Source organism: Halichoeres trimaculatus, unplaced genomic scaffold, assembly GCF_033239565.1.
Source record: "Halichoeres trimaculatus isolate MK-OKI-2021-1 unplaced genomic scaffold, fHalTri1.1 fHalTri1_scaffold_4, whole genome shotgun sequence".
NCBI lineage: Eukaryota > Metazoa > Chordata > Actinopteri > Labriformes > Labridae > Halichoeres > Halichoeres trimaculatus.
The window spans coordinates 1,563,917-1,588,762 of NW_027437182.1; the positions used below are offsets into that span (position 1 = coordinate 1,563,917).

The 24,846-nt window shown below is 43.1% G+C and overlaps 1 protein-coding gene across 7 annotated transcripts in view; it reads left to right on the forward strand.

Annotated features, from left to right (window-relative positions):
- nfia (nuclear factor I/A) overlaps positions 1–23,457 on the forward strand; it is a 212,455-nt gene extending 188,998 nt beyond the window's left edge. For 4 of the 7 annotated variants that reach the window (XM_074667595.1, XM_074667594.1, XM_074667593.1 and 1 more), the window contains 4 exons: positions 4,394–4,572; positions 7,868–8,033; positions 9,091–9,179; positions 17,150–23,456. In XM_074667595.1, the coding sequence (XP_074523696.1) occupies positions 4,394–4,572; positions 7,868–8,033; positions 9,091–9,179; positions 17,150–17,164 (449 nt within the window). In that variant the 3' untranslated portion in view covers positions 17,165–23,456. Of the gene's footprint in view, positions 1–4,393; positions 4,573–7,867; positions 8,034–9,090; positions 9,180–17,149 lie in introns of all 7 variants that reach the window. The other 3 variants (XM_074667590.1, XM_074667589.1, XM_074667596.1) reach the window with 3 other exon arrangements.
- Positions 23,458–24,846: the final 1,389 nt, after the last annotated feature.

Here is a 24,846-nt window from a genome sequence, read left to right on the forward strand (position 1 = left end):
TCTCTCCTCTATTCTTTTCTCTTCTCTTCTCTTCTCTTCTCTTCTCTTCTCTTCTCTTCTCTTCTCTTCTCTTCTCTTCTCTTCTTTTCTTTTCTTTTCTCTTCTCTTCTCTTCTCTTCTCTTCTCTTCTCTTCTCTTCTCTTCTCTCCTCTTCTCTTCTTTTCTTTTCTCTTCTCTCCTCTCCTCTATTCTTTACTCTTCTCTTCTCTTCTTGTCTCTTCTTTTCTCTTCTTTTCTCTTCTTTTCTTTTCTTTTCTCTTCTCTTCTCTTCTCTTCTCTTCTCTTCTCTTCTCTTCTCTTCTCTTCTCTTCTTTCCTCTTCTCTCCTCCTTTCTCTTCTCACCTCTTTGACCTTCTCTTTTTTGTCTCCTTCCTTCCTTAATCACTTCCTCAGCTTCTTTTCTCTTAGTTCTCTTCTACTTTATGTTTCCTTGATGTGTCGGTTCCTTTCTTCCTTCCCTTCTTCTCTTCATTTTCCTTCTCCTCCTCTTTTCCTCCCCACTTCCTGTCCTTAACGACTCTTTAATGCACCTCCCTTTTTCTCTCCTGGCTCCTTTCTTCTCCTCTATCTCCTTCTTTCTTCTCTTCTCCTTCATGCTCCTCCTCTCCCCAGTCCTCTCTCCTGCTCTTCTCCTCTTTGTCTTGTTAAGGTTTTCTCTCCTGTTGTCTCCTCTGACTCCTCTGAGCACCTCCTTATTGCTCTTCATTCTCTTTCATACATGGGTTTCCTCCTCTTTTCTCCCCCTTGTATTTTTTACTCTTCTCCTTCTCCTCTTCTCCTTCTTTAGATTTCCTTGATCACTCATTTCCTCCCTTCCTTCGCCTCCTTCTCCTATTCTACCTCAAAATCTTCACTTTTACCCCCCCCCCCCTTCTTAAGGACTCCTTACTGCACCTCCTCTTTCCTCTTTTCTCCCTTTCTTTCCTCTCTCCTCTCCTTTTCTCTTTCTTTTGAAGGTTTTTCCTCCTTTTATCCATCTGCATGTCTCCTCTGAGCACCTCCTCTTTCTAGTCCTTTCTTTTTGCCTTGTTTCTCCTCCTTCACCTCCTTTTCTTACCTCTGTCCTCCTCCTCACCTGGCTCCTCTCTTTCTTTGTGGTCTTTAGTAAACTCCTCATCCCTCCATCCTTCCTTCCTTCCTTCTTCCTTTCATCCTCGTATCCTTTCATCCTCCAGGTTAGATAAAGGTATCTGTCATTTTGAATCCTCTCCTCCCTCTTATCGTTTATCAATCCGCCTCTTGATGGCGAATATCTTCTTCAGGGAAAAGTTGGCGGAGGAGGAGGAGGAGGGAGGAGAGGAGGAGGGAGGAGGGAGGAGGGAGGAGAGGAGGAGGGAGGAGGGGTTGTCTGAGGCAGTGAAGCGAGGCAATTTGCAAAGTGGAACTAATCCCGGCTCTTTCTTCTGTGTTCGACATGCAGGCCGCCGTTCCTCAATACCACACACACACACACACACACACACACACACACACACACACACACACACACACACACACACACTGTAGTTCGCTGTTAAAGGAAGACTCAGACATTTTACAGAATCCTCTCGTTCGCTGTTTCGCCGGAAGAAAAACCAGACGATCAATATCAATTTGGCCTGGTCGCTCAGAGTTTACCATCAGGAAAGACCGATCGTCTGTTTTCTTCTTCAGTCAGTTCACACTCAGGCTGTGAGGAGCGCTGTCATCTGTAGGGGGCGCTAACAGAGCCTTAATGCCACTTACAGGGACTCTTGGTTTGTTGACGCTCTGATTGGTCAGGTGTGAAGGTGGGCGGAGCATCAGGTCAGTCGTCTTTAACTCGCGCTGAAGAACTGGAGAGTCACGTCCTCAGAGCTCCATGTTAAAACAAATGTTACTGTTTCTTTAAGACGCTTCGACTGTGGAACTCTGGGAGCTAACATTCCGGAATCTTCCTCCAAAGATCAAAGACAGAGCAGGACGATTCTGATTGGTTAGTGTTAGTTTATGATGCTCCTCACCAATCAGTGATGTCACAGATTGAGTCGCTGTCATGTGACTTTTAAAAAGTGTCTCTTCCTGGGATTACTGCGTCACGTGATGACCTCACACAGTGACATCACAGTTTGACCACGTTCAGCATCGACATCCAGCGTCTGGACTTCCTGTTTGTGACAGAGTCAGGAACATCAGCTCCTCTTTAAGACCCGGGTCCGGTTTCCTGTCTCACCTGAGAGAAATTAAACGTCACTCAAACATTCCTACACACACACACACACACACACACACACACACACACACACACACACACACACACATACACACACACACAGGTGGTTGTCCATTCCTGCATACAGTGTGAACCCATTTCTATTAATGTACACACACACACATTCCCTGTATGTGTGCGTGTGCGTGTGCGTGTGTGTGTGTGTGTGTGTGTGTGTGTGTGTGTGTGTGTGTGTGTTTACAAGAGAAAGAAAGAGGGCAGAGAAAGCCATCCATCCAATGATTACTGTAAATACATCGGCCGCAGGATGCACACACACACACACACACACACACACACACACACACACACACACACACACGCACACACACAGAGTCAGTGTGTATTGTCAGAGTGATAAATCACAGCAGACTTTAAGTGAATTAGTGCAGCAGCTTTAACTCCACATCCTCCTCTTTCTCTCTCTCTCTCCTCAGAGCTCTATAGATCACACTCCTTAACGAGGCCTCATCCACTAACGAGCAATCAGAGAATATCAGACCAATTAGAGCTCTAACTGAATAAGAGAGGAGAGGAGAGGAGAGGAGAGGGGAGGAGGAAAGGAAAAGTGCAAAAAAGGCCTCAGAGAAGGAAAGGAAAGGAAAGGAAAGGAAAGGAAAGGAAAGGTGAGGAAAGGTGAAGAAAGGAAAGGAAAGGAAATAAAGGAAAGGAAAGGAAAGAAAAGGAAAGGAAAGGATGAAAACGAAAGGCAGGGAAGAGGCCAGAAAGAGGATGATGGAAAACAAGGTGAAGAGAAAAAGGAAGATGAGGGAAGGAAATGTAGGGAAGAGGAGGGGAGGAGAGAAGGAAAGAAAAAGTTCAGAAGAGGACTGAGGAAAGGCAAGGAAAGGAAAGGTAGGAAGTGAAGGGAAAAAGTTCAGAAGAGAGGGGAGGGGAGGAGGAAAGAAAAGTGCATAAGAGGACTGAGGAAAGGAAAGAATAGGAAAGGTAGGGAAGAGGCCAGAGAGGACAAGAGAGAAGGAAAGGTGGAGAGGAGGCCAAAGAGGAGAGGGGAAGAGGAAAGGTGGGTAGGAGGCCAAAGAGGAGAAGAGGGAGAGATGATAGGAGAGGAGATGAGGGAAGGAAGTGAAGGGAAGAGAAGAAGTCAAAGAGAAGAGGGGAGGAGAGGAGGAAAGAAAAAATGCAGGAAAGGACTGAGGAAAGGAAAGGAAAGGAAAGGAAAGGAAAGGAAAGGAAAGGAAAGGAAAGGAAAGGAAAGGAGAGGAAAGGAAAGGAAAGGAAAGAAAAGGAAAAGAAAGGAAAGGAAATGAAAGGTGGAGAGGAGGCCAAAGAGAAAAGAAGGGTAGGTGGAGAAGAAGACAGAAAGGAGATACAAGGTAGAAAGGAAAGGCGGCAAGGAAAGGAAATGGAATGTGGGGTCCAAGTAGGAGTGTAGGAAAGGAAAGAAAGCCTAAAGAAGGATATGAAGGAATGGAAATGTTGGGACAGGAAAGAAAAGGTGAGAAGGAAGCCAGAGAGGAGATGAGGGAAGGAAATGTAGGGAAGAGGCTAGAGAGAAAAGGAGGGGAGAGGGAAGGAGGGAAGGAAAGGAGAACAGAAAGGATTCATGAAGAGTAAGAAGGAAAATGTTGGATTTAAAGGAAAGAAACCAAAAAGAAAGTGAAGGAAAGAAAGACACATAGAAGGATTGTGAACGAAAAGAGGGGAGGAAGGAAGGACAGAGCAAAGTTATCATAGGGAAGGAGGAATGAAGAGGAAGAGAAAGGGAGAGGATAAAGGAAAGTAGGAAAGAAGGGACTAAAAACAAAAGGAAGAAGAAAAGGAAGGATGAGAGAACAACTGTGGAGAGAGGAGATAAAGTTGGAAGGAAGAGAGGAGGAGGAAAGGAAACAAGAGGACAGGAGGAAAGTTAGCAGGAAGGAAGCAAGTGAAGGAAACGTGTTTGTGAACCCTCTGCTCATGTCTTTGATTGACAGCTGTGTGTGAGAGGTGCATTATGGTCCTTTGTCTCTGTGTGTCCATCCTCATGTGTTTGCATGTTAAGCCACGCCCACATTGAGCCACACCCCCTTAAGACACGCCCCCTCAATCAACTTGACTTCTCCCTTCTTTCCTCCTCCCTCGCTCCCTACCTCCTTTTTCTACTGTTAACATTCTGTTCTTCTTTCTCCCCCCCTCCTCACCCTCTCCTCCCCCCCACAGCGAGCCCCCACGCCCCCCCCTCCAGCCTCCACTTCTCCTCCTCCCCCATCCTGCAGCAGCCCGGCTCCTACTTCTCCCACCCGGCCATCAGGTATCACCCGCAGGAGACGCTCAAGGAGTTCGTCCAGCTGGTCTGTCCTGACTCCGCCCAGCAGGCCGGACAGGTGGGCTTCCTCAACGTAAGCACACACACACACACTCACACACACACACACACACACACATATAGAAACAGATACACCTGTGAGAGGGTTTTTCCAACGCTGCAAAGGTGGGATCATCGCAGTCTGTTTGCAGGGCAGAAAACACTGCAGTGTGTGTGTGTGTGTGTGTGTGTGTGTGTGTGTGTGTGTGTGTGTGTGTGTGTGTATACCTGTGTGTGTGTGTGTGTGTGTGGCCTTCTGTCTGCAGTGAGATAGTTGATATATCTGTGTCTAGACACTGAATCAATACACCCTCCACCACCCTTACCACACACACACACACACACACACACACACACACACACACACACACACACAGCCTTGTTTTTGCAGATGTAGTAAAACGTGGGGCTGAGTGAGTGAAAGTGAAAGTCATAAAAAAACATCAGGACAATAAGAGACGATTTTATGTGACACCAAAAAAAAAAAAGTTTCTCCACAGCTCAGCAACTTTTTAACACCACGCTTTTATTTATTAGGATAAAACTCTGAAAAGGGACAAAACCCAGAAATCTGGACTCAAAAATAAACACAATGAAAAACAACAAACAACAGGGGGCGCTGAAACACACACAAACTGAGTGATCCTCTCATGTAACGCTCCAGAAAGTCAGTCAGAGCTGAGAAAATGTCTCAGCTGTAGTTCAGCCTCCCTCCACTAGCTGGAGCTGGAGCTCTGGTAACACCTGCTGCCATGTTGCTGTAAAGCTCTACTACCTGGATGTAAACAGTCACAGATGACAGATGTCATCTGGTTATGTGGGGTGGTTTGTCAGTACTAGGCCTGTCACGATAATCAATAAATCAATTAACCGATCGATAAATAAAAACGTCCTCGGTAAGTTTGCCAGCCTGGATAAACTGACACGTACATGTTTGTTTTCCTCCTCTCTTTCGACCAAAGAGGCTGAATGAGAAGATGGCTCACTACGTCTATCTTTCCTAACATCGGGGTGCATAGGTTCTATAGCAGATTTAGCGGATTTATAGCGGAGTGAGCATCTGTCAAAAATGCGATCTTTGGGGTGAAGACGGGGCTGCTCGCGCGTACACACGGAGAGAGCTGAAGCGAGCGTCCTGAGGGGTACGGAGGAAACACACGCTAATACGAGTGATGGCACCAAAGATACGGTTCTTAAGCCGCCTGCCACAGTCCCAGTGTGGGAATATTTAGTTTTTTATCAGAATGAACAAAGTGTGAGCTCATGAACACCAACCAGCTGATATGTCGCATTTGTTTGAAAATAGTGGCGACGAAGAAGAAGAAGGGGAGGTGCAGCGGAGCCTTGTTCTTTGACAATCCGCTCTTACTGAGGCTTTTGGTCGGCAAAGTAAATAGAAATAAAAGCACCAAATGGTGGCGCTCAAAGACAGCTACATTGTCAAAGAAATGCAGCCCTTCAATACGGTTAAAGCCAGAAATGTTCAAAATGTTTGACAGACAGTACAGATTGACTGGGAAAAAGGACATGTTACAAACAATTCAGGAACTGTATAAACTCCCTTTTATTTAGGCTATAGTTTTTATTGTTGGGTTTTTTTTACTTTTGTTTTTCTTTAAAGACAGGGTCTATGTTTTATTGTTTTCAATTTGTATTAATTATTTCCATTGACATATTTTTTTTCTAAAAGAGAGTCCATTTCATTTTCATTGTATTTTTTTTTCTCTTTCTTGTTTGTTAAATTTATTATATTTTTTGTTTAATTTATTTTATTTCAAAGATCCTGACCTTTTAATTACAGTTAAATACTCTTAAGAAATTAAAGTTTCTTGCTTTTGATATGGTGTACTCACTTTATTATCCCATTTATCATAATTACATCAATGAAAAATGGAAAAAAAAAAATAATAATATTGACAATAATATTGTTAATCAGCAATAATATTTTGGAAAATTATCGTCTAGCAAAATTTGTTATTGTGACAGGCCTAAAGTCAGTACGTTGATCATGTGTCAGATCTTCACCAGGAGCCTTAAAGAGACAGAGGCTGAAATACAGGTTTTCTAAACACCAGGGAGAGAAAAATAGAGATTGTTATGAGCTGTAAATCATGTGAATATACTACGGAGGCACCAAAGGGACAAAATTAATTCTGAAAAAAGTGTGAGTGTAGAAATATAGATAGGTAAGATAAACAAATGTAGTGTAGTCGGCATAAACCTCAGATCGTCGCTGAACAAAGTTAGTCTGGAGCCCTGGTGTCATCTCATTCAGATGAAGCTAGAAATGCTAGCATGCTAGGCTAGGCTACGTCTGTGCCACAGACTACACTTCACTTCACTATTTTCTGCTATTACTGCACATTTTTCTGAACTCACCAGAAAAATCTTCCACCTCCACGACACGATCCCAGGAAACATTTTTTTGTTGTTGTTGTTGGTGGCGGTAGCTAAAAAGCTGGATATTAAAAAGAACAGGATGAGCCTGAACACAGTTTATGAGCTTTTCTGTTTCCAAGACGGAACTAGGAACCAAAGTTACATGTGTTGTTCTTTAGGGCCCGCTCGGTCGAAGGACATCTCTACTCTGATTGGTTGCCACCGTTTGCCGCTGAACTGTGTTATAGCTAATTCACATAAAGTTGACCGAGGCTCAACTTCTCATCTGGTGACGTTTTAGCCGCTTTAGCCACTGAGGACGCTCTCATTGAAAAATTGGTGTGAACGCACAGCATCAGTTTCACTTAGCGAATGATGTCACATCATGTTATCATCGTGACTCACCCTCTCACCTCCGTCTGTGTTTTACTGACCGATCAAAGCTGGAGCTGCAGCAGAAACATGAAGCAGGCGTCTGTCTGAAACCTCAGAGCTGCGTGTTTACAACCTCTGATCCAGGCTGGAGAGTTAAAAGTGTGTGATCTAAAACAGAAATATAAGCGTGCACGAAAGCTCCAGAGTGTGTGTGTTCAGGGTGTGTGTGTTCAGTGTGTGTTCAGGGTGTGTGTGTTCAGAGCGTGCAGAGGGAGGAGGTACAGAGTGAAGCAGCAGAGGTGAGGCGAGGTACTCTGGTATTATGCTTATAGATTAGCAGGATAAAATGCGAGCAGCAGCAGAATTCTTTATGACCAGCCTGGAAAACTGCTGACACACACACACACACACACACAGTGAGGCACACACACACTCACACACACACACTCAGAGGACAGCAGGAGAGGAGCTGTTGCAGGTTACCTGTGTGAGCGACCTGTTGATGCTAACGTGACGCGGTGTGTTTATGTGATGCTAATGTGTCATGTTTACCCCCCCCCCCCCCCGTCCTTTAGCCTAATGGTAGCTCCCAGGGGAAGGTCCACAACCCCTTCCTGCCCACGCCCATGCTGCCTCCCCCTCCGCCTCCCCCCATGGCACGTCCCGTCCCACTGCCCGTCGACGCCAAGCCGCCCTCCACCTCCTCCACCGAGGGAGGAGGGAACTCACCGACCTCGCCCAGTGAGTGCACACACACACACACACACACACACACACACACACAGGTTATATAACATTATTAACTTTTAAACGCGCAGAAATCCTCCCGGTGTGTTTGCTAAAAACGCCGTCCTGAGGCCAATCCGCCTCTGCAACAAAGAAAAAATAGAATCAAACTGTGACATATTTGAAATATTAATCTAATAAAACACACTTTAAATCTGAGGGAGTGACTCATAATCTGTGCGCAGAGAGACTCGCATTGTGTCGGGATTAAATTTGACTTCAGGGTTTAGCGATGTCTCCTCTTGTTTGGCAAAAACACCCGCCGACAGTGCCAAAACATTTAATCCTGCTTCCTTCGCTCATCCTCAGCACCAACATGTTGATGTTTGTTTGTTTGTTTGTGTTTCCTCGTGTCTGGATCCAGACTCTGAGGACTTGAAATGTTCCTGTTTCTAATAATAAAGAGCTTTTGTCGTGACTCTGACCCACATCGGGAGAAAGTCTGAGAAACTTCAGCTCAGCTCCTCCCACGGGTCGGCGCAGCGAGGCTAGCAGTGTTTGTGCTAAGCTAGGCTAATCATGCTCCTCAAAGACAGTTCAGAGTGGAAGAAGATTTATTTAAAGGGATAGTTCACTGATTTAGAAGTGAGACAGGAAGGGGAGGAAAAGGAGAAGAGAAACTGTGAGGAGCCAATCAGGAAGGGAGGAGGGAGGAAACAAAGAGAGGAAGGGAATGAGATAGAAGAAGGAAAGAGGACACAAGAAGGAAGGAAGGAGAGGAGGGAAGACAAAGGGATGACAACTGAAGAGGATGAAAGAGGAAGGAAGGAAGGTAAAAGAGGAAACAAGAAAAGACAAGGAAGGAAGGAAAGGAGGAGAGGAGGAGGAAGAAGGAAAGAAGGTAGGGTAGGGAATAAAGGAAGGAAAGGAAACTGCAGTAATTAACACTGAACTCTGTGTGTGTGTGTGTGTGTGTGTGTGTGTGTGTGTGTGTGTGTGTGTGTGTGTGTGTGTGTGTGTGTGTGTGTGTGTGTGTGTGTGTGTGTGTGTGTGTGTGTGTGTGTGTGTGCAGCCTACTCCACCCCCACTTCATCTCCAGCCCAGAGGTTTGTCAGCGTGGGACCCAGAGACCCCGGCTTCAACATCCCTCAGCAACCACAGGTAACACACACACACACACACACACACACACACACACACACACACACACACACACACACACACACACACACACACACACATATATTTACAGAGTCCAGGTGTGTGTTTAGAGGTGGCTGTGTGAGCTTGTAGACAAAGAACGAAAAGAAGTCTGACATTTACTATAGAGCAGCTGGTCAGTGAACGCAACATCCGTATTTAACACAATGCTTACAGTGTGTGTGTGTGCAGGTGCAGGTCAGGGTCTGTTTGCTCGCTGATTTATGAAGAGTGTAACGATTGGGCAGCCTTGACTTACACACACACACACACACACACACACACACACACACACACACACACACACACACACAGAGTGCAGAGATGACAGTGAGGTGGGAGTCCTCCACTCACGATCCTGAGACGTGTTTGATTGCTTTAGACTGTGTGTGTGTGTGTGTGTGTGTGTGTGTGTGTGTGTGTGTGTGTGTGTGTGTGTGTGTGTGTGTGTGTGTGTATGTGTGTGGTGGCCTGCAGTGAACGAGGTTGTCGATTTATTGACTCTGTCACGGTCCAGCACACACACACACACACATACACACACACACACAGTTGGAGGATGTGAGCCAGGTGTGTTATTTATTCTGTCTTAGTTTTGCTCTAACGAGTATTTTGGGATTTTATGAATCTTTTATTTTTTTCACCATGTTTTTTTTTTAGGTTTTTACATCAGGGGTGGATCAATGACAAAAATTTAAACAATCACACAAAAAGAAATCTGTTTAATAGACTGAGTCACCTTTTCGAGAATACAGGAAATATGAGGAAAAATGTTAGAAAGTTTGAGTTTTATTTTATTTTTATTCAAAATAAAAATATTTTTTTGTTTAGTATTTAGGTATTAAGGTTAGTATTAAGGTTTGAGAGAGAGTTGAAATGAAAAAAAATGTAGAAAAAATACTTTTTTAAGACTCTTTTTAGGATTTTTTTTTTTCCTTTTATATTTTCTTTGAAACTTTTTTGGAAAAGAATTTTAAAACTTCTTTGAAAGAGTTTATGGAAACATTTGAAAGTAAATGTAGATGATATTATCAGACTGTTTTTTTAGTGTGAAGACACCTATAATTTATTGACAATTAAAAAAAAAAAAATTCTTAAAATTTTTGGAGAGTGTGGATATTTCAAGACAAGTTGAAAAAATCCAAAGACATTTTTTGTTTTTCTTTTTTTTTTTCAGGAAAAATATCAGAATATTTTTTTGCATTAAAACTTAAAAAATTAGGCCTAAACTGTTAGTTTTTCTTTAATTTTTTAAAGACTTTTATAGGACATTTAAAATGTTTTTGAAACCTTTTTTTTTCCTTCGGAAAAGTATAATTTTTTTTAAACATTTCCATAATATATATATATATTTTTAAAATCTGAATTTAAAGGCTAGACTTGTTTTTTTAATTCTTTTTAAGAGTTTTCATCAGACCTTTATAGAAAAAATGTTTTAAAGAATTTTTTAAATAAAAATTTTAGCTTAAAATTCTTTTAAAGCATTTTAAAATAAAAATTTGCACTTTTTCTGAATTTTTTTAACATTTGTTGTGTCTAAATTTTTTAAAATCTTATAAAGTAACAAAATAGTGTAGAAAAATAATGTTAATTTTTGACATTACTGTGTAATGAAACAAAGTTTTAAGAAATGTTTTAACAAATCTTTAAGAATTTGAAAAATTAGAAGAATTTTTGTGGAGTCTTGATTTTTTAATTATTTGTATGTTTTTGAAAAGTTCACGTTTTTTTTTTTGTATATTTCAGACGGTTTTGAAGAAGCTGTGATGTTTGGTGAAGTTTTGTCGACGCTGTTTGGGTCTATAGACCACAGACTGAAGTTTAACATGAAAGCCTGTGTGAGGGGGAACCACTGCGTTAAAGAGTGTGTCCAACGCACACACACACACACACACACACACACACACACACACATTAAATGAAGATAATGACAAACTCACACATAGGAGCGGGAACAAAAGTCACCCTGGGCGGTCGACATTCGGCTTCTTGGACAGAGAGTACAGTAAACACCCCCTCCTGCCCTCACCATGGCGACCAACTGGACAGTCTGTGCATTCCTGTGTGTGTGTGTGTGTGTGTGTGTTAGAGTGTGTGTGTGTGTGTGTGTGTGTGTGTTAGAGTGTGTGTGTGTGTGTGTGTTTAGGGGAGTGGGGGCAGATGGCACTGGCTTTGTGTGAGAGCGGGCATCGTGCCCACACGGGTCAGCGTGGTGGTTGCTGTTAGCGACGATGGCGGTTGCCCGTGGAAACCAAGATGGAGGGCGGGAGTTGGCACCAAGTAGTGCCAACCTTACACACTACACACTTACACACACCGGTACACTCAGAAATACACTTTACCTACTACTACACAACAGAAAGCAATGGGTTAATCCATAAGTGTGTGTGGTGTTTGTGTGTGTGTGTGTGTGTGTGTGTGTGTGTGTGTGGGTTAGGTTGCAGCAAGCATTGCAGTGAGGGTGCTTTCCCTCTTTATATGTGAGTGTGTGTGTGTGTAGTCATCATTTGTCTCTGTGTCCTATTTGCACAGTCTTCAAGGTGAAGCTTACACACACACACATACACATACACACACACACACACACACACACACACACACACACATATGCAGTAAAAAGCCACGCCCACCCCGTGACTCACCCACTGTCTGTGTGTGAAGGTGTGTGCTGTGCATGTCCATGTGGGTGCGTGTGTGTGTGTGTGTGTGAAGTGCTGACTCAGGAGGAGGCGAACCTGTGCAGGAGGCGCAGACACAGTGTGTTGCAGATGGAGGTTATGGAGGTGGAGGTTTGTGTTGAACCGGAGCTGCTCTGATCTCAGCCGCTCGTTACCAAAGACTCTTAATGAGTCTGTTTATGCTAATTAATCCAGATCTGTCTTTAGAGGCTGCAGCACCACAGGTCACCAGCAGGGGGTGTGTGTCCTTAAACCTCTACATGATCATCTGTCGTAGAAATCCCTGAATCTGTCTGTGAACCAATCAAAACGCTCTGTTCTTAAAGGATTCGTGGGCCTCAAACACTAAGGCCCTCCTCCCTTTCATGGTGCGTCAGATGTTCTCTCTGAGCCACCGTACTCGCGGCATCCCAGACCGTATATGGTGCTCAGAGGAGAGAGGAGACCGAAACACAAGAGCTGGAAGACTTTTCACTGACAGACACGCCCCCATATGGGACATTGCTCTCTGATTGGACGCTTCTCACATCACTGGAGTTTAACAAGAGAGAAAACAGCTCCGCCCCCTTGGCTCAGTGCCAGCAGCAGCACACACCAAAAGCCTCTGACTGTGACTACGCGAACACACTCACTAACCCAGCAGCCACCTGTAGCCTCACGTTTCTCTGTGGGAGAGACTTGAGAGCCGTGCACCTGACTTAACATGTTAGTACAAGCAAGCCACGGGTATTTAACACAGAACGCCAACTCACATCGCTCTTCTTCCCGTGCTGCTCTTCAAGTTCCTGAAAACGAGTGAAAGTCGAGGATGTTTTTCTTCCTCCGTGCTAGGTCCACTATCCTAGCTGCTCTAATTAGCTTCCTACACTTGCTAATCAGTGCTGTGATTGGCTGATTAGGCCATGTCTACTCTTGGAAACAACCATCACTTCAAAACTTCAGCATCCAGGCGGATACCAGGAGGGGGTTGGTGCAGACACAGACACTGACACAACATGTGTAGAGGCCCAGAGGAGACAACGAAGCAGGATTAGAGAAATATTGATGATCAGTTCTTTTCTTGATCTGTTCTGCATTTTTCCTATTCAAAAGCTGTAAAAAGTGCAATTATTGTGAGATTCTCAAGTTTCGGATGGTCCCTGAATGTATCACACGTCAGCAACGGCGGGAAAGATCAATTATTTTAGACTGCTGTCCACATCTCATTTATTCACTCGTTCTCTTTGAAAATCTGCAGAAAATAAACCGCTTGCTCTATCTCAATTCTGCAAAAAACAAATAATTCTACATTCTTTGCCGCTTTAAACAAGCCCTGAATAATTGATATATGTCCTGTATCTAAGTCTAAAGAATTATTTAAAATGTGCCTGTAAAAAAAATGGACATCCTCTTGCTCGGCTCGAAGTGAGGTTGCCAAAAAAACTGCTCCCTCTAGTGGCTGGCTGCAGTATAGGTCAAAAAATTTGGCTTTCCAGTCATTCCAGATGGGCTGTGGTCAAACTTTAAAAAATGAATACACCTGGTAGAAATGTTTCTCTCGTCTGATTGTTGTGGTGATTTGAAGATATCATTTGGCTGTCTTGTATCCAAGTCCTCTTTTTTCTGAAAAGTTTTGTTTTCATTAGTTATAAGAGGTTAAAAATGAGGTTTTAGTAACGTTTAACGATGAGTGACAGCTGACGTTCTCGTGTATTTTTTTCGGGGATTGTAAAATATGTCAGGAGTCAGGAAGTGATTAGACTCTTGAAAGAAAAATATGGAAAACAGCGGACTGCTCCTTTAAAGTCTCCATCATTCTTCATCTTCCTCTTCCTCTAACCCCCCCCCGTCTGATGAGTATCTACGGTCTGAATCACAGCTGTCAGCATCAGCCCGCTGTGTGGTAACATTACTCCACTCACACACACACACACACACACACACACACACACACACACGCTCTGTCTGGCCTGTGAGAGTTTCATCTTCTCTGAGTCTTCTCGGGACAGAGGGAGGAGCTGCAGTGCAGCGAGCGAGCGAGAGGGCGAGAGACACAGGGAGACACAGGGGGAGAGGGAGCGAGCGAGAAAAGTCCCAGCGTCAGCAAGTTGTATTGATTAAAAACTAACCTTCCAGTCTTCTCCTCTATCACACACACACACACACACAGGGACACACACAGCAATAGAATTACAACGAGTCAGGAGTGCAGAGAAGTCCCACACACACACACACACACACACACACACACACACACACACACACACACAGGAAGCGGTTCCTTCATGTTAGTCAAACTTCACTTTTCAAAAACACATTTTCTAAATTGCACGTAAATTTTTTAAGAGTGTGTTTCTGTGTGTGTGTGTGTGTGTGTGTGTGTGTGTGTGTGTGCGCCTTACTTTAAATCAATACCCTCTGTTGTGTGTGTGTGTGTGTGTGTGTGAAGAAGTGCAGAGCGGGATGAGGAAGAAGAGGAGGAAGGATGAAGGAGGTGGGGGGGTAAGATGGGTGGGGGTGATGCGGTTGCCTTGGCGATGGTAGTCACGTCCAGGGCCGTCTGGTTGTCCCTAGCAACCAGACATGATGTAAGGCGTGGATGAACTTGAACTGGACGTGGCGCGCGAGGAAGAGGAGGGGGGAGTCATGAAACATGAACGATGCACCTTCAGGCGATCGATACCGGCCTATCAGAGATGGATCACACACACACACACACTCACACACACACACACGCTCACACACAGATCATAAACTCTGAGCTGCAGCAGTTAAAGAGAGTTTGAGGTCTCCTCAGGACCGTCCTGAGCTCCCTCTGCAGATTCTTTCACCTTTACCTCACGGCGACTCCTCCTCAGAGGGTCAAACCAGAGAGAAGGATCACGCCAAACAACTTTAGACGTGTTAACGAGTTTCTCATGAGAGGAAACGACTCACAGAGGATTTAAAAACACTAGAGACGGTAGCTTAGCTTGTAGGAAAACGTGAATCTGAACATTTTTTAGATAATTCCTGAGATATGTTTCATTATAAAGTTATGATGATGCATTAATTTCTTACAAAATTGTTTAAAATTATTTGTTGTTCTGCGAAAAAACAAGCCCAGTATGTTAAATAACGCCATTACACTACTCCATACTTGGGCGAAGGAATGGGTGATGATTTCTAAACCATCACACATTCATTACATCATAAAAATATTAAATAATTACATCAAATATTTTCAAATAAAAAGTAAAAACTTTTCTGTGATTTACTGTTACCTGGTTGTAGAAAACTGTTGTAGTACAGCACTCCCACCACTTGGTGGCAGTAGCTCATTTTGAAGCTGCTTGCTAACTGCACTAAATAACGTAAGAAGAAGAACAGTGACTGCACGACACAAGGCTTCAAATTTTGTCGGTGGTCTGAGCAGAACATTTTGCTTAGTGGCATAAAGTCTTTGAAAATGCTAAGCTAAGTGTTGAATTTGGACCCTAAGACAACTATTCTTGAGGTTAAAACAAATCCAAAACAGACCCTACCTGTCCCAAATAGTTCCTCCTGTTAGTTAAAATAATAAAGTCTCAGGTGGCTAACAGTTTAAGCACAAAGCTAATTAACATTTTTCAGGCTGAACCGTTAGCTTACTGTAAAGTTTAGGCTAGCGTAGCAACTCTAAATATCATGGATGACTTTATCACAAAGTCAGAAAATGAAAAAAAAAACATATGAAGTCATTTTTTGGTGCAGTACAGTCTGTTAGCCTAATATTGGTGTAGCAGCTAACGGTGTTAAATTTGGGTATGCTAACTGCTGTAACAAAATAAATGCTAACAGTCTTGTTTAGCAAATAAACGTGATTTAAAGAACAGTGACTGCACAACACGAGGCCTCAAATTTTCTCGGCGGTCTGAGCAGAACATTTTGCTAAGAGGCTTCAAGTCTTTAAAAATGCTAAGCTAAGTGTTGAATTTGGATGCTAAGACACAAAAAACTATTCTTAAGGTTGAAAAAAATCCAAAACAGACCATACTTGTCCCAAATAGTTCTTCCTGTTAGTTAAAATAATAAAGTCTCAGATAGCTAACAGTTTAAGTACAAAGCTGATTAATATTCTGCAGCCTGAACCATTAGCTTTCTGTTAAGTTTAGGCTAGCATAGCAACTCTTAATATCATGAATAACTTTATCACAAAGTCAGAAAATGAAAAAAAAAAAAAACGTACAAAGTTTTTTTTAGTGCAGTACGGTCTGTTAGCCTAATATTTGGTGTAGCAGCTAACAGTGTCAAATTCATGTACGCTAACTGCTGTAACAAAAAAATGCTAACAGTCTCGTTTAGCAAATAAACGTGATTTAAAGAACAGTGGCTGAACAACACAAGGCTTTAAATTTTGTAAGAGGTCTGAGTGAAACATTTTGCTAATTGACTTAAAGTCTTTGAAAATGCTAAGCTAAGTGTTGAATTTGGATGCTAAGACACAAAAAACTATTCTTAAGGTTGAAAAAAATCCAAAACAGACCATACCTGCCCTAAAAAGTTCCTCCTGTCAGTAAAAATAATGAAGTCTCAGATGGCTAACAGTTTAAGCACAACGCTTATTAACATTGAACCGTTAGCTTACTGTTAAGTTTAGGCTAGCATTGCTTTTTAAATGATTATCTAAAAACTACAAATCATGGATGACCTTGTCACAAAGTCAGCAATACATGTTTAAAGTCACATTTTTGGAAGTAGGGTCTGTTAGCCCAAATTCAAGTATGCTAACCGATGTGGCAAAAAATGCTAACAGTCTTGTTTAGCAAATTTTCTTGATTTAAGCCAGAAAACCATTTAGGATGTACCTTGTAACTCATTCTTCCCTATCAGTGACTTTAGCAGCTGAAATAGCTGATTGCTAACATTTTGAGTTAGCAGCTAAAACAGATAGCTTTTTGGCTAACGCTCTGAATATGGTATGCTAAAAGATTACCAAAGCAGCCAAACTAACATTTCTTTTAAAGCGCTATGTTTGCTACTAGAAACATTTTGCTTAAAGTCAGTGTTAGCAGCTTAAAATGATTAATTAGAGTTTGGAAGTAGTTGTCGGTGTCAGCGTCAGGAACGCTTGAATACTCCTGAAATCTGCCTGAAGGTGAGCGAAGGTTGTGATTGGTCTGATTTCGATCAGGCAGGAAACTGGTCCCTGCTTTCCACACAGACCTGATTTTGTCCTCCTCTTTGGTCTTTGGTCACAGAGGATCTGGTTCACCTGTGCGCCGCCATGCTTACCTGTGTCTCCTCTCTCCACAGTGGTACCTGGGATAGGGACTCCAGAGGCCCCTCCCCCTTCCACCCACCTGAACGACAGATCGCTGCAGCCTCCTCCTCAACCTTTGACTTTTGATGCCAGCTGCGACGGAGAGTCTCGTCCTGCCCCACCTCCTACAACCCCCCTCTTCCTCCGCGCCTGACTCCGCCCCCACCAGCGCCATACACAGACTCAGCAGCATCAGCATGGCTACGGCAGATCAAACGCACCCTGACCCCGGCGTTCACACGCCCGCTCTGTAATCCCATCGACTTCCCTGGATCACGTGTTGATGCCCACATACAGTGCCAGACCCCGCCCCCAAACCCCGCCCCCAAAAAACAGACCAGGGGGATTGAGCCTTCAGTTTCTGGGATCCTCACAAGACTGATCAAAGAGCTTCCCTTCTCAATCTCCCATCATCCTTTGCAGTATGTAGACTTGCAGTGGTACCACACACCCACCATCCAGCCTCCGCTCCTGGTGGATCTGGATGGTGTGGGGTTGGTACAGCTGAAGGTGAAGGATGGAGGGAAATGGGCGGTGTTACCTGCCCTCTCCCTCCACCTGAGCCCTCACACACCTCCAGGGATGGACTCCACCGCCGACCTGACTCCGCCCCCTGGCTGGTGTCACATCAAGGAGGGAGGAAGGTCTTTCCAAGGACATGGACCAGTGCTTAATGGAAAGACCTCACCTGATCTGGAGGTGGTGCGATGACATGAACTCCACGTGGAGGGGCGGGGCTTGCGATGGGGGAGGTTGGGTGTAGGCGGGTTTGAAAGCAGCAGGGGTCTGTTGGTGGTGGATCACAGCTGGTTTATCTGGGAGGCTTTGGCTTCATGGCTCATTGGTTTTTCTCTCTTAGCAGTCATTTCAGCTGGTCCCCTCCTCCTCCTCCTCTTCCTCCTCCTCCTCCTCCTCCTCCTCACATCCACCAGTCTGGGTGAAGCTACAGCATGCTGAGGGTGGGCAGAAAGCTCTGGTGTCTGGAAGCGGCGACAGACAGGAAACAGGAGAGAGGCGAGTGACTAAAACTTAACCAGTGGAATATTGATCTTGAGGAAAGTGCAATTTTGTTGGCTAGCTGTTGGATAGTTAAATATCTTTGTAAGATAGCTCGTTGAAATCAGTTGTTGAAAAGTATATATGAGATATATTTTTCTTCCTAGTCCGCTCACACCTCTGGGACTCTAAAATACTGGGGTACAAAAGACAACAACACAGCGTTGAGGCAGAAACCACAGCCTTGTGAGAAATAAGGGGAGCTGTATTCACATTTATTGTTTATTATTTGTTGTTTGTTCATCTTGTAAAGCTGTTAGCGTGGTAGAACAAGAATCCCTTTAAGAAATATCATTTAACAATCAACTTTCTAAAGCGTTCCTCGCAGCGCACGTCTGCTTTCATTTTGTCCGAGACGCTAAGTTATTTTCACGAGCACATTGTTTGACGTTAAAAAGCTGTTTGAGTTTCTCACGAGGTGAAATCAGGAGAAAAAAAAACGACCCGCGGATTCAAAGTCAGCGTGTTTTCTCAGCGAGATAATCTTAAAAGGGTTCCGCCCGGTAACCGCCCGGGCTGCCCTGTGATTGGCCTGGCCCTGTCCAATCAGAAGCACTTATTCCTGGAGTCGGCCAATGGGCCGCGAGAGTGTAATCAAGGGGGGGTGGTTTAGCAGTAAAGAGCCGAGCAGAGGGAACTCTCTGGAAGCTTTCGTCCACAGACAAGACAGCCGAGCGCTTCACATGCAACTTACCATTTTATTAGACTTCAGTTTGTTTTTCCTTTCCTATGCTAAATATATAAATATACACACACACACACGCACACACACATACACTCTTATGACCATCCAGCGTCAAAGTGAATTTAAGTGGAAAAACGACAAAAAAGGACAAAAAAAATCTGCATGTTTTAGTGTTAGTGACAAATTTTTTCCATAGATGATGTAGTTAGTGAGATAAAGACACTCTATTGTAAACCCAACATCAGGCACTTGCCGGCAGCCGTCTTTTCTTTCGGCCCCGTCGAGGCCTTTTCTATCGCTCTCTTTCACAAACAACCAGCTCTCTTCGCTTCTCCGCATCTCTCCATCATTTACTTTCCACTTCCTCCCCTTTCCCTCCGTTTCCTTCCTTCTTCTTTAGCGACAGATCAATTCTGCTTTTCAGCTCCCAGACATCCGCCATCATCCGTACCAAATTGCACGAAAACAATTGTTCCTCATCAATGTGCCTTGAGCTACGATCCAGTCCTGGGAGGCTGCACGGGATCCGGTGTGGAGAGTCTTATTCCTGCTCCGGTTCGCCCCTCCACACCTGAGGTTTTGTGCTCACCTGCAGCAGTCAGAGTCCGAGCGTTAAGCTGAAGAGGGGCGCTGCGGTTTCCAGTCTAACTGGTTGGTCATCTCTCAGTTTAAGAGGTCCCAGGCCTGCACTGCGCTCTGCCCCGCTCTACCTGCAGCGCCGAGACCCCTCAGGTGATGACATCATCACCGTCAATCAGGTCAGTCATCTCCACGCCCCTGCCAACAGGGGGCAGCACCAGGAGATGAAGTGAAATGAGAGCAAAGTCAGCAGCCTTCAGGTTAAGTTAGCATAGCATTTGGAGCAGCGGCTAACTACGTTTAGTTCAGGTTAGCTAACAGCCGTAAAAACACATAAGCTAACAATCTAGCTTACAAAATATGTTCCAGTTGAAAAACATATTATCACCAACCCCTCATGCTAGCAGCTAAAAGCTAAAGGCTTTGAAAAAGCTAAGCTAAAAGTTTACATGAGCAGCCAAAGTAATTACTCTTTGAAAGCTCTGTTATTGAAACATTGTGCTAACAGTTGAGGTTAGCAGCTCAAAATGACTAACGTTAGCTAACATAAAAGTGGCATAAAGTTATGGATAAGCTAAGCTAACTATTAAATTAAGATGCAAAGCCACAAAAACAACTAGAAAAGCACTTAAAGAGTGCAGACCTCCACCAGGCATATTGTGGTTCTCACGCAACACTTTAGGCCGACTTTAATGTTATACTCCCTTTCAACAGACTGTTTGCTACAATTTGGTGTTAGCTGCAGGTTTGTACGATAATTTGATGACCCAGTTCATATTTGATTGGCGGAGGTAACTATTCTGGTGGTGGAAACACGTGGAAAACCAGACACCACCTTTCCAAAACTATTTTGTATTTAGTTTAAACATTTAAGCCTCGGATGGCTAACAGATAAGCTAACAAGCGGCATAAACTGTTAGCTTACTGTACAGTTTAACCAAGCATAGCTTTTGTAATGACTTTCTGAAACACTAATGATCATGAAGGACTCTGTTTTAGCCATGCAAGGTGTTTGGTCCAGATTAGCATCATAGTTAGCCCCAGAAGTTCAGTTAGCAGCTACAGCAAATACTTTTCAGTAAGCTAACAGATTGCTGGCTGGAGCAGGCAAAGTTTGTTAAGCTAACTGTTGAATTGAGGTTCAGTTTAGCAACTCAAAATTGTCTACTTGATGGAATGAATAGAAGTTTGATAGACTGTCAATGCTCTACACATGCTAACAGCGATATGTATTAGCTAAAAAAAGGTTGGATGAAGATATTGTAGTTCGAGTTAGCAAATAGCTTATGTTAGCAGATAAAACAGATAACTTCTGTGTTCCTTACAGTTTGGTTTGTTTATTACCCCCTTTAAGGTCAACTAGCAGGTACAAGCTATCATCTCACTAGCGGAGTTAGCTAACCTTTAAGTAAGCAGGATCATTTTGAAGCTGCTAATTGTTTATCTCTAACTGCACAGGTATTCGTAAGCTAACAGTCAGCTAACAAGTTTGTTTCTAAAGGTGTTTGATCACGGTTAGCTAACAACTTAGCTTGCTTGCTAGTCCTGAACAAAACATATTAGCATACTTTAGCAAACTTTAAACCTGCGAATAAAGGTTCGTTGACCTCATTTCACGTTGTGTCTTGGTGCCCCTGGTAGGAGAAGATGGAGCTCATAACCGTTCACTCGCTGGTGGTTTGTTCAGTTACTCCACCTTTCAGCTCCACCCTGCGTTTTGTCTGGCAGGTTGTTGTAAACTCTGAACAGCAGAAACTTTCTTTTTTAAGTCTTCCTGTTTTCATTTGAATCCTTCTTTTGTTTCCTGAAATGAAAATGAGGACATAAAATATGCAATACCTGCTTGCACTCACTTCTTCTTTCTTTTGTCTTTCATCGTTTTTGGTTGGCACTTCCTTTTTATTTTTTTACTTTCAACCAAAGTTGGCGTGCACGTGACTGGCATCGTGCTCCGTGGTCGGTCCCTAAAAATGGTGAAGCCAGCCGGCAGCGACGCTCCAGCCAAGCTGAGCCGCTGCTCGGGGAAACCCTTCCTTCCTTCCTTCCTTCCTTCCTTCCTTCCTGTTTTGATAATCTACCGGACGGCCGCAATACGACATTCGGGTCTCAAAGTTTTTTTGTTATTATTTCGTTGGTCACAAACGAGCCTTAAACAAGTCCAACTTCTTCTCCATCGACAGAAAACACTTTTCAGAATCGATCCTAAAGACGTCCAGCATTCGCAGCGCGCCCGCCCTGCTCGGCAGAGGTTTTAGTAAATAAATTGTTTACCTGTTCCGTGTTGGGTCTGTCAGATTTCACGGACGTGACGCCGTCAGCTGTGATGGTTTAGTAGTTCCACTTGTGCGGGTTGTGTGTTTCCTCGTAGTGTTGGTTTGGTCTCTGTTCTTGCCTACCCTTTAGCCATGAGTTGGGCATTACTTCCTTAATTATCTGCACTAAATAAGAAATAGTGAAAAAGTATTACATGAAAAAAAAAAACAGCTTCCAGGGCTAAAAAAAGAGCGAAGGGAATTAAAAAAAAATTGCACGGACATTTTTTTTTAAAGTGTCACAAAACCTTGTGAAACAGCCTAGCATCTAATCAGCGACTTTTGGCTGTGTGTGTAAGATACGACAAAATTGCACCCTTTTTAAAGAAAGAAAAAAAGAAAAAGACTATAAAAGCAATAGTTTGGGCAGTGTGTTGTTTTGTTCTTGTGTTGTGTGTGTAATTTAGTTCTGGTACAGCAGCGGAGAGACGAAGAAGAAGCGTTAGCTCTTTGGGACGGGAGGGCAGAGCGGCGGGGCCCCGGGGCCCCTGGGCCTGACGGGGAGACGTGTTTGTATGTTGTATAGTTTTATTAATTACACTGATTTTAAAGCTGCCCTATTTTATAATGCAGGACTTTTGTAACATTGATTAAATGAGGAAAAACTAGTGTTGTGAATTTTCTGATTGTTTGTATCGAGGCCACATTACTAGAACTGGTTTGGTTTGTTTTCTGGGAACTGGATTTAAGTTGAAAACTTTCCTGTTTCCTGATTTTCTTTATTTTGTTCTTTATTTGCTTTCCTTTTTGTATGTATTTAAGGACATTTCCTCTGTTGATGGTATAGCATATTCCTGTGCTTGAAAAGTACGGGGCGCTGTGGTGATAAGACCATTGTAAATGGATGTTACAGTATGCTGTATGTTTTGAAGGTTATTTGTTGCATCAGTGTTGATGAAGCTAAATCTAGGTAATTCTGAGGAAAATGGGTAAGAAAAGAAGCGTTTTTTATGCATTTTAAAGTTTAGTTTTAGGCAGGAGACAATGACATAGCCAGCCAAAGGATGCCCCTACTATAAATGCATCTAGGCATCTTTTTTTGTGTTCACCATTCCATGCAGGAAAATAAACAGCTTGATTATGCAACATGATTCTTTTTCTTTTCCATCCCTTTCTTTCTTCACTGGCCCACGAGATCACCTCCTCCTCCTCCTCCTCCAGCCCTCCCCGTGATCTCCGTCCATCCACACATCCACTGCTGCTCATCACAGCATCGCATCCATGCAGCAGATAATCAGCCGAGGAACCACGGGTCCCCTGGTCCGAGGAACTTCCTGTGAGATCAGAGGTTCTGCTCGAGTTCTACCTTCACGTCTGCTTCTAGACTTTAACTCCTGAAATAATCCTGAGCTTCACTTTTCTAAAGCCCCATCTGTCCAAAAACAGTGTGACGATATCAGAAAACACGTCCAGGATGTTGGAAAGAGAAGGATTTAAACAAAAACAATATATAGACACTTATGAAGGATTTAATCTTCACCTTTTCTCCACTGAAGGAGTCCAAACTCTTCCTATTCCGCCTGGATCCTCCAGAGCTCAGAGAGTTCCGGAATGTAGTGACATCATCAGGGCGGGAAAGCTCTCTGTCCTTGATGATGAACATTCTAGAACCTCATTGATGCATCATAAATGTGCTTCTGAGAAGTTCTCTAAGGAGTCCAAACTCTTCCTACACTGCAAAATAACTAAAATCTTATCCAGTGATTTTGGGTTTTTTTTAAGTCAAAAGTTGTCTTATTACACTCAATATGAGCCTCATTCAACTGATCAGTCCAATAAAATGTCCAGTTTCAAGTTTCTTAAAGACAAAATGAGTCTGAATTGCTGTAACAAGCAAAAAAAAAATCTACCAATGGAAGAAGAAAAATTTGCTTAAACTAGAATAATGTCTCACTACAAAGAAATGTTTTCTTGTTCCATTGAAAGATTTGTTTTTTTTTATTACAGCAACTAGACCTCATTTTTGTTTCAAACAGTTAGAAACAGAACATTTTTCTGCATTAGTCAGGTGAATGTGGCTCAGATTAAGTCTAAAAAAAAAATTCCACCATAAATAAAACAAAAAACACTTGATATGATTTCAGTTTTTTGCAGTGTAGTCTGCTTGAATTTTCCAGAGGCAGAGAGTTCCGGAATGTAGTGACATCACCAGGGCAGAAAGCTCTCTGTGCTTGATGATGAACATTCTAGAACCTCATTGATGCATCATAAATGTGCCTCTGAGCTTTGAAGGAGCAATAAAAGTAGCTGCACTATACAACCCGACCAGCAGAGGGCAGTGAGCGCAGGATGTGTCCTTCTCAAAGAGCTTTAGCTCCGAATTAAATCCTGATCTGAGGAGCAGATTATGACACGTGTATCAAACTAAACCAACTTCTTCTGTTCCGAACAGCTGCTGTAACCTGGATCTCCTCTGACACGTTCAGCTGAAGGTCTCCAGTTTACAGGGTCATGCTTTAAACTGGAACACCACACTGCAGAAAAACTGGAATCTTATCAAGTGTTTTTGTCTTATTTTAAGTAAAATTTGTCTTATTACACTTAACATGAGCCACCTTCACCTGATCAGTCCAGAAAAATGTCTGATTTCAAGTTACTTAAAGACAAAATAAGCTCTGAATTGCTGTAACAAGTTAAAAAAAATCTGCCATGGAGCAAAAAAAAATGCTAGAATAATGTCTTAATATGAGAAACTTTTCTCTTGTTCCATTTGCTGATTTTCTTTACTTGTTCCAAGGAATGTAGACCTAATTTTAGTCTTTAAATAACTTAAAATCAGACATGTTTCTGGACTGATCAGGTGAATGTGGCTCAGATTAAGTCTTAAAAGACATTTTCTACTGAAATAAGATAAAAACACTTGATAAGACTTACGTTCTTTGCTGTGCGGGAGCTAAACCTGAAGTTCCTGGATCTTTGGAAAGCAGGAACTTTTCAGGAGGAACTAAATTTAGTTTCGTCCCTTTGTTGGTTTATTTATTTCTGTTTCATTCTCGAGCGAACAGACTTGTAAAGTTAGGTGGAAGAAAACATCGAGCAGCACCTCTCGTCCCACCTG